Consider the following 13,968-nt stretch of genomic DNA (forward strand, 5'->3'; position numbering starts at 1 on the left):
ATGCGAGGCAATCTATTTTGCTGAATTTGCCTTAGCCAAGGGTTTGTTTATGAGATAACACTATAATGTAACAGTTGCTGTTTAGCAGTTAAATAATCTATAATTCTGTGAAGTTTTCCAATAGAGTTAAAGTTAGACCAATTCCTGTTTCTTTTGTTCATATTTTAACTGTGGTGTAAGAATAAAGTGAGTTTTGCCAAAAGCCAATTGTGTGACCAATTAAATTATAGCTGGAATACAGCACAATATACTTGTCTTTAAACAAAAGTTAGGGTCGAGGCTATCTCCTCAATACAACTGAAAGGGATTTGGTCTGGTTCATAACAACACTCTTCTGCAGGGTTGATTCCGTGGTATGATGGTAATGATAGAGTGGGGAATAAGCTGGGCAATTAGATTACAGATTGGCTTTATGTTTAATTTTGATGGCCCATACTGCTTCATGGATCTACAGCCTTGAGATGCTAGATCTGTTCAAAGTTTATTTCATTCAGCATGGTGATAGTGTCAAACAAAATTGTGGAGGGTATTTTCAATGTCAAGATGGTACTTCTCTCATCAAGGACTGTGTGGCCATTTCTCTTGCTGATACTGCTAAGAGACAGATGCACCTGTGGCAGACAGATGAATAATTATTCTCAAAGTCAAATATAGTCTTCCCTCCTTTTGGTTCCCTTACTACCTTGTGTAGAGCCAGCCTACCAGCTATGTCCTTGGTCAATAATGATGCTGCCGAGCCACTCTTGGTGGTGGAAGTCCTCCACTCAGAGTAACATCCTCATTGCTGTTCAATATAAAGCCATACACGGTCATATGCGGGAGGTTTCCTTGCCCATATTTGATTTGATGCCATGCGAAGTCAGGGGGTCCAGAGTCAATATTGAGTACACCTAGACCACCTCCCTCCTGACTGTATACTCCTGTGCTGCTATCTCTGCTGAGACTTAATTGAAAAATAATATCCTGAGGGATGTGACATGATGGATATTAAAACGATCCTCCATCCTGTAAGAAAATCTATAATTTGATGTGATTGTTTTAAAACAAAGGTTCACCCACTTAAAAAGGAAATGCAGAGAAATGTTTACTTGACACTCTTTGGGACTCTCTTCCTCAAAAGGAAGTAGAATATTTTTGAATCTTTTTAAGATAGGAGTATGTGAATTCTTGATAAGCAAAGGGGTGAAAGGGTATTGGGGACAGGCAGGAATATAGAATATAGAATAATCAGAATAGTCATGATTTTCCAGTGAGGTGGACAAAGCTCAAGACAACAATGGTCTAGTTTGTACAGGTCATTCAGCACAAAATTCCCAGCCTCTGACCAGCTCTTGTAAGCTACTGTATTTATTTGGCTAGCCCTGTCATGGTCTGGCCACCAAGACATCCATGCAACCTGGTTAGTAATCATGTATAAACAAACTTTTTTTTTGATAGCAGTGATAGAAAGAGAAAACTGAGGAAGGACATGAGAGACAGCATGATCAGATTAGATTAGATTACTTTACATTGTGGAAACAGGCCCTTCGGTCCAACAAGTATACACCAACCTGAAGCACAAACCACCCATACCCCTACATTTACTCCTTACCTAACACTACGGACAATTTAGCATGGCCAATTCACCTGACCTGCACATCTTTGGACTGTGGGAGGAAACCGGAGCATCCGGAGGAAACCGGAGCATCCGGAGGAAACCCACGCAGACACGGGGAGAATGTGCAAACTCCACACAGTCAGTCGCCTGAGGCGGGAATTGAACCGGGTCTCTGGCGCTGTGAGGCAGCAGTGCTAACCACTGTGCCGCCCACATGCTATTCCAGTAATGTCTTGAGGCCCCTCAATTTCCACCTCAATAAGTATTACAGGCAGACATGGCTTTAGCTTAAGATCTCCTCTCAAACACACGTCCAAATACATAGCTTGCATGAGGAATTGAAGTGGAATGACAGTTCAGATTATGAAATTAAACTTGCAGCTTTCTGCCAGAATAGGGTAAAACAGAGAGATCAGTCAAAAGAAAACCCATCCCATCAAATGTGGGTAGCACTGCATGTAGTAATTTCTATAGGAATACAAAATAACAATGTTCACGTTAAGTCAACCAATTTAGATTCGACCACAGTGTGGAATACAGTAGTTCGCGAGTGAAACCAAAATTAACCTAACTAATATTAAGGGGAGAAAGTGAGGACTGCAGATGCTGGAGATCTGAGCTGAAAATGTGTTGCTGGAAAAGTGCAGCAGATCAGGCAGCATCCAAGGAACAGGAGAATCGACGTTTCGGGCATAAGCCCTTCTTCAGGAATGACGAAAGTGTGTCCAGCAGGCTAAGATAAAAGGTAGGGAGGAGGGACTTGGGGGAGGGGCGTTGGAAATGTGACGTTGGACCGCCTCAACTTCTCCACTCCTCTCACCCACTCCAACCTCTCACCCTCGGAACGTGCAGCCCTCCACTCTCTCCGTTCCAACCCCAACCTCACTATCAAACCGGCAGACAAGGGAGGCGCGGTAGTAGTTTGGCGCACCGACCTTTACACCGCTGAGGCTAAACGCCAGCTCACGGACACCTCCTCCTACTGCCCCCTTGACCATGACCCCACCCTCCCACCACCAAACCATCATCTCCCAGACCATCCATAACCTCATCACCTCAGGGGATCTCCCATCCACCGCCTCCAACCTCATAGTCCCACAACCCCGCACCGCCTGTTTCTACCTCCTGCCCAAAATCCACAAACCTGACTGCCCCGGCCGACCCATTGTCTCAGCCTGCTCCTGCCCCACCGAACTCATCTGTGCAAGGTTTGAACAACAAGATTAGATTCTAACAAGTGAGTCGCATTAGCTCTATTTGCATGCTTTTACATTTCATTAGTTCATACCCTTGCCTCATTTACTATGTTTTCTGTTCTGTCATGCAAGAAACTTACATTCCCCATTTCCATGTTGGAGTTGGTACCTAGTGCCTTCAGCTCACTGCTCTGAGCTTCCAACTTGGCTAGCAGTCGCCAACACGGGGTATGCTCCACAGGCAGTGACAGCTGGCACACTGAATAATACAGGAAGGAAATAAACCCTTTGGTCCAATACATCTGGGTGGACCAGGCATCCCATCTGATCTAGTCCCATTTTCTAGCATTTGGCCCATATTCCTCTAACCTCTTCCTATTCATACACCCATTCAGATGCCTTTTCAATGTTGTAATTATACTGTCTCCACCAATGACTCTGTTAGCACATTCCATGTATGCAGCACCCTCTGCGTGAAAAGGTTGCCCCTCAGGTCCTTTTTTAATCTTTCCCCTCTCACCTTAAACCTATGCCCTCTAGTTTTGGACTCCCATTCCCTGGGGAAAAAGATCTTGGCTATTCACCCTATCCATGCTCCACCTGATTTTATAAACTTCTATAAGGTGACCTCACATTCCAGGGAAAAAGCTCGAGTCTATTCTGTTTCTCCCTATAATTCAAACCATCCAGTCTTGGCAACTCCCTGATAAATCATTTCTGCACCCTCTCAAGTTTAACATCCTTCCAGAATTGTACACAATATTCTAAAAACAGTCTCACCAATGTCCTGTACAGCCGCAACATGATATCACAACTCCTATACTCAGTGTTATGGCCAATGAAGGCAAGTGTGCCAAATGCCTTCTTTACCACTCTGTATACTAGCAACTCTACTTTCAAGGAACTATGCACCTGCACCCCAGGTCTCTTTTCTTGGCAACACTCCCCAGGGTCTGACCATTAACTGTATAAGTCCTGCCTTGATTTGCCTTACCGAAATGCAATACCTCACATTTATCTAAATTAAACTTTATCTGCTACTCCCTGGCGCACCTGATCAAGGTCCCATTGCACTCTAAGATAACCTTCACTGTCCACTATACCATCTAATTTGGTGTAATCTACAACATTCCTATATTCACATTCAAATCATTCATACAGATGAAAAGCATTGGACCCACCACCGAATCCTGTGACATGGGCCTCCAGTCTGAAAAGCAACTCTTTATCACCATTCTCATCACCTGTCTTCTGACCAATTTTGTATCCAATTTACTAGGTCCCCTGGACCCCATGTGATCTAACCTTTCTAACCAGTCTACCATCTGGAATCTTGTCAAACACTTTGTTGAAGTCCATTTTGACAACATCTACTGCTCAGCCTTCTTCAACCTTTGTAACGTCTTTGAAAAACTCAAGTTAATGAGACACCACTTCCCACGCACAAAACCATGCTGACCTTGCTTTCCTTGCCTTTCCAAATGCATGTAAATCTTATCCCTCAGAAACCCCTCCAACAAATTATCCACCATTGACTTAAGGCTCACCAGTTTATAGTTCCTTGGCTTTTCTTTAGAGCCTTTTTTAAATAATGGCACCAAATTAGCCAACCTCCAATCTTCCAGCACCTCACCCATTAATGTCAATGATACAAATACCATAATTTTTCCATAATTACAATTTCTTACTGTATTTCTGTGGCATGGCTTGTGCTTCGTACATGGGAATAAGGACCACTCTATTAAAGATCAATGTAAAGCTATTCCAATATTCTCTTAGAGTGCTCCAAGACCCACTCTTTTTATTAGAAATAAACTACAGACTATCTGTAGATAGCAATGTAGATGACATTCTTCTTACACCCATTTACCTCATTTACTTAACAAGTTTTATCCAGTATTTAAGGCTTCAAAAAATTATTTTTAATGTTTTGTGCTTTCATCGTGTTTATTGCATATACTTGGGTAAAACAAAAGTTGGACGGTTACAGCAAAGAAATACAGTGACTCCAAAACAGTAAACATGCAAACAAATTGCATGACAGTTACATTAACATGGAAATCTTTTCCATAGATAATTATGAAATGTATAAAGTGCATGTGCATCAAGACATGGAACTGATAAAGTAAACAGGTACAGCAAATACTTAAGACTTCTGTCCTAACTGCAACTGGTCAGAAGGATTTGTACCTATAACAATAATATTTAGAATGGCTGGATGCCATCTTTTTTTAAAAATCACCAACACTGAACCACAGGATTTTATAGTTCTTATAGAAACCATCCAGAAATCCACAGAAATGTTTTGGCTCAGTTTCAAAAACAGATGGGAAACACATGAGCAGTTAAATTGCATTTTTGATGTTTGGTTGGGAGTTGCATGAAGTGACGATCCATGAGCACTTCTGTTTGAACATTATCTGACTGCTGGAAAGGATCCTTCTTTTATATAAAGGAACATTTCTTTCTCAATTATAAGTACCATTTAATTTCCACAGATTTCTTTGCATAACTGATGTTGAAATAAAAATCTACGTGAAACTGCAAGATTTTTTACCAACAGCAGTATCATCTAAGCTTGCCTCAGGTATGTACAATTTTCAAAAACATTTACCATTAAATTTTTTTTAATGTATATCTAAAATTTATTAAAAATATTGATTAGTAAAGTTGAATTCAGATACTCAAGCTATGCTTTGCGATTTTTCATTCATTTCTTGAATATATATTAATAATTGTTTGTGAAACTCAGTCGAATTTCCTGAAAGAGCGTTTGAACATCCAGACATACCAAATATGCATATTGTGAAAATCTTCTTCATTCGCAAAAACATTGCGAGTCAAATGGATCCTAAACTTTATTTATTATTTGTGAGAAACTACTTGATCGTGGTTAAGCAAGTTATTTTAGATGTATTTTACGTTCAAAACTCTGCTAAATTTTGAAATGACTTCCAACTAGTTGAACTAGTTAAATATAAATATTGAAACAGTTACCCAGTGCAAAATAGTGTCCATATTTACACTTGAATGATTCTCAGAAGGTAATGCCACTTACTGCACAAAACACATGGAGAGAGTGAGGACTGCAGATACTGGAGATCAGAGTCGAGAGTGTGGTGTGGATACATGACCACATTAGGGTGGCATGGTGGTTCAGTGGTTAGCACTGCTGCCTCACGGGACCAGGGTTCGCTTCCATCCTCAGGCGACGATCGGTGTGGAGTTTGCACATTCTCCCTGTGACTACATGGGGTTCCTCTGGTTTCTTCCCACAGTCCACAGATGTGCGGGTTAGATGAACTGACAATGGTAAATTGCCTACAGTGTCCAAAGATGTGTAGGTTAGGTGCATTCGTTGGGGATTATGGGGATAGACTAAGGGTTGGGTGCAATGCTCTTTGGAGGGTCAGTGTGGACTTGATGATGGGCCTACTGGCTGGCTTCTGCACTATAGGGATTCTATTACTTCTGAGCTTCTCTTGGAAGTTATACCTAAAAAGATCTTAGTAAAAAGACATCAACTAAAACCGCTTTCTTGACAAGTGATAATGAAATTTCATATTTTATTATTGCTTAAAGTACATTTTTGAATATTCTATAAGATAATTTGTAGAAGAGCGAGGGTGTGAGCCAGACAGAATGAGGACTTTTTTAAAGTGAGTTGTTACAGTTTAAATTACAATGCCCAATTGGGTGATACCAGTTTCTACATGAGTTTTCAAAACGGGAAAAGTGTAAACTGTGCTTTTCAACTATAAGTACTATCTGGAAACAATTGGAGCAAGATATTTCTAATTGCAGAAGCATTAATGTATTAGGATCGGTCAAGTGTATAATCAACATGATAATATTCTCACAGATAGGAAGTTAGATTAATCAAAAATGTATTTGAGACAACAAATATTCATAACTGCTTTGAAATATTCTGTTAATATTCTGCAATGTGCCAACATCTTAAAATGAAAGAGACATCTAACTGTTACTGCAATAGAAGGTTAACAGATTGAAACTAATTTAGTTAACATTTGCACTGAATATATTCATACATCAACACAATCCTCAGTGAATGCTTACGTTTTTGCCAACAAAGTTAAACTAATTCAGTTAGAATTTATAACCTCTTATGAAATACTTGGCATCTATTTATTTTATATTGTCATACTTTGTTATGACATAACGTATTGATTACCCAAGTAACACCAATTTTTACAATGTTAACACCTCTGTCTTAAATTTCAGTCCAATAGTTGTTATTTTCTCTATCTTGCATACTCCAGAGCTGAGCATTCTCTCACTAAACTTTCAGTAGCAATCATATGCTTTTAATTCAAAGAAAAATGGTCAAACCTCCATTGACAAACCTTTCAAACAAATGTTCTAATAAGTAAACTTAATTTTGTATTTACTGTCCAACATCCTCAATAAATAGTCATTGATTTCCAGGTTCTTCCTTGAGGAGTTCTAAAATTGAGAAGGATGACTTTCAACTTTAGGAGGGTTGTAAGGCTCACCCGATTATCAGATCCTGATTATATAGGATACCTGATTTCTACTCCATTGACTTTTAGGAAAGAAAGATCAGGCAGAGTGCATAAAACATAATTTAATATGGTTCATTTCGGAACTCCTGCTGAAGTAAAATGTTACCCCTGAGTGTTAGTGCACTCAGCAAATAACTTGCTCTCCCATCCAAAGGAAAACAGCATCTGACTACAGTGGGCCCCCAGGTACCAGAGCAGTCCTCTTACTTAACAAGAAACAAAGAACTGACGGTGCTTGAAATCTGAAACAAAACTGGGCCCAAAATGACTCTGCTTTCTTTCCACAGATGCTGTCAGATCTGCTGAGCAATTTCTGTTTTTGTTTCGGCTCCTTTCCTTGTTATCCATTAAAAACTGAATGCATGTCAAAGACATCAGCTTTCCCATGTTACACAAAGTCACATAAAGTGCTGGTTGATCATCTTATAATCAACTAATACGTTTAGATTTGGCTGATGATTTGATAAGACAGATATCTTTCCTGCTACTAACCCGATCCACTTCTTCAGGTTGGGGATTGGCACCAATACACTCTGGCTCACCTGCAATAGTGGCTGGGCTCTTTCAAGCTAACAAGCTGAATGCTGGGTCTTCCAGCTCATAGACAGGAGAGCTCCCAACCAGCTGCTTTCGCTAGACAGAGCCAACTAATTTCTTAAAAGGGAACGGCTATTCTCCCCTTCCTTAAAGGAGACCTTTCTAAAACAGAAAAAAGCATTTTCAATGCAAAATTGTTAGAAAAAATGTTACTTTTCAAATTTATACACGATGCTCTGAAATAGGAACACTGTCCGTCAGTACCAGCTTCTTCAGTAAACAGCTCCTCAAAAAGGCAGTGATTAATTTCCATTTTTTCGCACTGAATTTAGTTAACACTAACCAGCTTTATCTTGTGTTCCAAGTCAATCATCAGTCAAACTGGGAATTATTTTATCTGGAAGCAAAACCATGATATAAATAAGGTTTCTTCTAAACCACGAAACCACTTCTGAAAAACTATTCCTTACGGAACAAATTTAGTGGATGTATTTCCCAAATAACTTTGAGATGACAGAACAGTAATTAAAGAGTTAACAGTCACGTAAACATTAAGATTAATAAAAGAGAGACAGTATGGCAAATGCCTTTTTGCAAAAGCAACTCCAACCCTGAATCAAAGGCATGACCGCAAAGCAACATTACCTCATACCTTTTATGATTACCTTTCATACTTCTTACACGCAAGAAGTCATGCACTCTACTGCGCATTAGATGATATTGTTTTCTTTAATGAAAATACAATAGAGCATTATTAACATATTCTAAAAGTAAATAATTGCAGAGACTGAAAATGTGGAAGCAAAACTGAAAATGTTGAGCACTCAGCTTTTAAGTCAGCATTTTTGAAAAGAACAGAAAAGTTGATGCTTCAGATACAAACTCATCATTGAAAGTGGAGGTACTACAGGTGCACAATGTTAAAAGTAAAGGGAGTATCAGACACTAAGACATTTACAAGATACAGAGAATGGGTGACAAAATAGAAGCTCCAGGTTGCAGATATTAAATCATGGATAAGCAACAAATCAGAAGACGCTCCAATGAGCCAAAAATATGGAAGGACAAAACATTTTTTGTCTTTGAAGATGCACACCGTCCTGACCCCACAATGAATTGATGTAGCGCTCATTTTAAGTTTTTCCTGCACCACCCTGAAATATGTTGACACAATCATACCACATTGCCAGGATTGCCTGCCAAATAGAAAATGAACGCTCCAATTAAAATCTGAAAGTAATTAAGGTGAGACGGCTTTAAAGTGCTTAACACAGAAATCACAGAAAATGCGTTGAGTAACATTGTAAGTGCATATGACCAAAGACAGAGAGCTCAGATCGTACATGGAAAAGGGATTTGAGATGGCAAGTGACAGGGATCTGAGGGTTCCTGCTTAAGGGCAGAATGGAACTACATGTCAATGTTGTCATTTCATCCAAATTAATTACATTTTTCTTCATTTGTGGGATGTATGCTCAGTGGTTAGATCAGCAATATTTCCCCATCCTTAGTTGCCTTGGAGAAAATGGTGGTGAACTGCCTTCTTGAACCACTGCAGTTTATTTGATGTCAGTACCTCCACAATGTTTTTAGAAAGGGAGTTCAAATTTTTTGACCCAAAGACATTGAAGGAATGGCGATATATTTCTAAGTCAGGATGGTAAGTTGCTTGGAGGAGAACTTGCAGGTTCTGGTACTCCTATTTATTTACTTCCCTTGTCCTACTAGATGGAAGTGTTTGAGAGTTTGGAACATGCTATCTAAGGAGCCTTAGTGAATTTATGCAGTGCGTCTTATAGATCGTACACTTTGCTGCCACCAATTGATGGTGATGAAGTGAGTGTGTGTCTGTCAACATGGTACCAATCTAGTAGGTTGCACTGACCCTGGATGGTGTCAGGCATCTCAAGTATTGTTAAAGCTAAAGTCATACAGGCAATTGGAGGATATTTTAACATGCTCCTAACTTGTGCCTTGTAGGTAGTTGGCAGGATTGAGAAGGTGAGTTACACTCGAACAGGATTCCAAGCCTCTGATCTGCTCTTGAAACTACAGTATTTTAGTAGGAAGTCTAGTTCAGTTTCTGGTTAGTGATAACCCACAGGATGTTGATCGTATGAGACACAATGATTATAATGTCACAGGGTGATGGTTAGATTCCTTCTTGTTGGAAATGGTTAGTGCCTGGTATTTGTATGCTATAAATCTCACTTGCCACTTGTTAGCCCAAATCTGGATATTGTCCAGGTTTTGCTCCATTTGGACATGATCTCCTTCAGTATCTGAGGAGTCACAAATGGTGTTCAACATTGTTCAATTATGAGTGAACATCCTCACTTCTGATCTTATGGCCAATGAAGGTCACTGACAAAGCTCACAACTCTGAGGAACTCCTCCTGTGAGATATCCTGGAGCTGAAGTGACTCATCTCCAAAATCCACAACCATCTTCCTTTGCTCCACGTATGACTCCAACAGAGACATTTCCTAAATTCCTGTAAGATATAGATTTGCTATGGTTCCTTCATACGACACTCGCTCAAATTAGCATTGATGTCAAGTGCAGTCACTCTCATCTCATCTCTTAATTCAGCTCTTTTATTAATGTTTGAACTCAAGCTGTAATGAGGTCATAAGCTGAGTGGCCCTAGCAAGACACAAAACTTAGTGTCAGGGAGCAGGTAATTGAAAAGCAAATGCTGCTTGATAGCATTGTGATGACCTCTTCCCATCACTTCACTGATGACTAAATAGACTGATGGTCTGGTAATTAGCTGATTAGATTTGTCCTGCTTTTTGATCACAGGGTATAGCTGGATTATTTCCCCTCATTGTCGATTGTTGTCACTATACTGAAACAGCTTGGCTGGCAGTGCAGCAAATTCACCAGCATACATCTTCAGTTCTATTTGTAGAATCTGCAATATCTAGCATGCAATTTTGCCCTCTTCATTGAATCATGATTGATCCCCTGGCTTGATGTCAAAGGTAGAGTAGGTAGAGAGGGGAATATGCCTGGCCCTGAGGTTTCAGGTTGTGTCTGAGTACAATTCTGCTCCTGTTGATGGCCTGCAGTGCTTCAAGGTACTCAACTTTAAGTTGTTAGATCTGTTAGAAGGCTATCTAATTTGCATGGTTTTACTGCTGCATAACACAATGCAGGATATCCTCAACGACCATGGTCACTCCCACTATCATGGACAGATGCATCTGTGATAGGCACACTGGTGAGGATGAGGTCAAAAATATCTTTTTCTTGGTTGTTTGTTCCTTTGCCTTCTTCCACCTATGTTCTTTGTCTGTAGTAGTACTGTCAAGCTACTCTTGGTGATGGATATTGAAATCGTTTGCCATCCCCAGTGCTTCCTTCAACTGGTGTTCAATCTGAAGAAGTGTGAATATATGAGCTGTGAGGAATCTCTTTGCAGTAAGCAGCAGCATATTTCCATGTTCATGTTTTAATTGATGCCATAGGACTTCATTAGGTCTGGAGTGACTGTTGAGGGTTCCCAGTACAACACCAACCTGACTATATACGAGTGATGTAGTGCAGCATCTTTAGACTTTGCCATTGTCATTTCCAGGTTAATGTCATGTGGTCCATTCAGTTTCATTCCTTTTTTGAAACATTTTAGTGGTTTAATACAAATGAATGGCTTGCTAAGCTATTTCATGGTGCAAGTGAGGACTGCAGATGCTGGAGATCAGAGCTGAAAATGTGTTGCTGGAAAAGCGCAGCAGGTCAGCCAGCATCCAAGGAACAGGAGAATCGACGTTTCGGGCATAAGCCCTTCTTCAGGAATGAGGGATTGACCTGAAGAAGGGCTTATGCCCTAAACGTCGATTCTCCTGTTCCTTGGATGCTGCCTGATCTGCTGCGCTTTTCCAGCAACACATTTTCAGCTATTTCATGGGGCAGTCTAGAATCATATTTAGGCCATAACAGGAAAATTTGGCAGTTATTCTTCAAAGAAAGCATTAGTGAACCAGGAGGGTTTTTATAATCAACAATGGTTTCATGATAATGATTTGACTTTTAATCCCGCCGCCTGCTGTGGTAGGATTCAAACCTGCATTCCTAAGACATTACCTCAATCTCTACATTTCTAATTCAGTGACAATACTACGTGGACAACATCTCTGCATCTCTACAAAGTTAGCAACAAATACAATACACTGGGATGGGACACAGAACATGTACATTACTTTCTTATCAAAGCATAAGTTTGCACTCTGGGCAGTTGTCTGAGAGATAATAAGAAAGTGCAACATTTCCAGCATTTAATGAAAAAGTTACAAGAAAAAATGCTCAATGGAAGAATGAACTAGAGAAACGAAGTTCGACTGAAGGCAGAAAATGGATAGGAAGGGAACATGCATTTGCTGGTAGGTCATTGCAGAAGTTTAGGAAGGTTAGCTGTTAAATTCTGAGGTTGGTGGGTTGAAAGATCAAGAAAAGGTGATGCATGGGATTGATCATCATTTTAAGTTGCTTAATTTGCACTGATTATGTGGAACACTCACTGAATCGGATTTAAATCTTGAACTATTAAATGTAAGCACTACTTTTCAGGAATAGCTACAAAATAACAAACCATGTTTTAATATGGGCAATATTCTAATATTGTTTTGTTATTTGTCATCTTCTTGTTGTTGAACTAAAATCTTACCATCTAGGATTCAATATGAGATCATTTCTATTTCTATCCATTGTGGCTCTGAGTTCAGCTAAACCATCACGTCGGAATGAATTTCTTCACTTCCTGGCTGATCACGATTTTATGCTACAGGATCCTCCCCAAAACACAACTGACATCATTCAACCACAGCAAACACCAACCCCACAAACCACTTTCGATGACTTATTTTTCACATGCCCTTCAAAATGTGTGTGCCAAATACGGGTAGTCCAATGCTCTGATGCTGGTAAGTTAATTTACAGTTTAGCCCTTGTTAAAAAAAATGGTATTTCCTGAACCTAATGAAGGGTTTATGCCCAAAAAGTCGATTCTCCTGCTCCTTGGATGCTGCCTGACCTGCTATGCTTTTCTAGCATCACACTCTCAACTCTGATCTCAAGCATCTGCAGTCCTCACTTTCTCCTAGTATTCTATGAACTCTCAAGCTTAATGTTTTTTAGGTTGAACAAAAATTGGATGGCTGTTTTCATTTGTAACAAGTTTCAATGATCTTTTATTTAATAAAGAGAAAGTGACAACTGCAGATGTTGGAGATCAGAATCGCCCAAAATGTCAATTCTCCTGCTCCTCAGATGCTCCCTGACCGGCTGTGCTTTTCCAGCGCCACACTCTTTGATCCTTTATTTAATCCCTACATTTTCCTATAATTAATATTTTGACTTTTATTCAATACATTTTATGGATATCTGGTACTCTCGAGTAGAATGAATTGTTTGTCATACAGAGACACTAATATTAGAGAAATATATAACTGCAGTGGATAAAGCATCATTGTTATGTTAACTCAAGAAAAATCCACAGTGTTAGAAATTGTAATGTCCTATCAAGTTGACAATACTTTCTGGTGTCCTCAAACCACAGACTTCTTGCAAATCATCCATTCATAAAAAATACTGATAAATTCCCAATTCTTGTTATATCGTTGGTGAAGATTCTGATGGAGACTAAAATGCTAGGAACTGAAACTGTATGTGTAAACATGGAAGGAATAATTGACAATCTAGTTATCCATCAGGGAACAGTGTCCACAATAGGGCAGAATTCTTCAATATTATAGAGTAGTTTCTGAGATATGTGTTGTATAACTCTACAATGAGGGTCTTGATGTCAAATAAAGGAAATTATCATGGTATAAGGGGCAAGCTAACTATGATAAATTTAAAGGGATATTTAAAGGGATAATAGTAGACAGGTAATAGCAATCATTTACACAGCGTATGGATGAATTGCAAAAGTTATTCATCCCATTCTGGCATATATAAAATAAACAGGAACTGTGGTCAGACCATGGCTAACAAGGGAAATTAGTATTAAATCCATGGAAGAGGGATTCAAATTAGTTTAAAAAAACAACCGACCTAAGGTTGGGAACAGTTTAGACTCCAGCAAAAGGGC

The 13,968-nt window shown here is 39.5% G+C and overlaps 2 protein-coding genes across 8 annotated transcripts in view; one reads left to right on the forward strand and one right to left on the reverse strand.

Annotated features, from left to right (window-relative positions):
• Positions 1-13,968, reverse strand: part of cenpp (centromere protein P) — a 353,297-nt gene that overhangs the window by 91,151 nt on the left and 248,178 nt on the right. The window lies entirely within an intron of this gene.
• Positions 5,186-13,968, forward strand: part of aspn (asporin (LRR class 1)) — a 41,293-nt gene continuing 32,510 nt past the window's right edge. Inside the window, exons 1-2 of the mRNA XM_072582118.1 lie at positions 5,186-5,380; positions 12,551-12,799. Coding sequence (XP_072438219.1) covers positions 12,559-12,799 — 241 coding nt within the window. The 5' untranslated portion in view covers positions 5,186-5,380; positions 12,551-12,558. The remainder of the gene's footprint in view (positions 5,381-12,550; positions 12,800-13,968) is intronic.

This window comes from Chiloscyllium punctatum, chromosome 12, assembly GCF_047496795.1.
Source record: "Chiloscyllium punctatum isolate Juve2018m chromosome 12, sChiPun1.3, whole genome shotgun sequence".
NCBI lineage: Eukaryota > Metazoa > Chordata > Chondrichthyes > Orectolobiformes > Hemiscylliidae > Chiloscyllium > Chiloscyllium punctatum.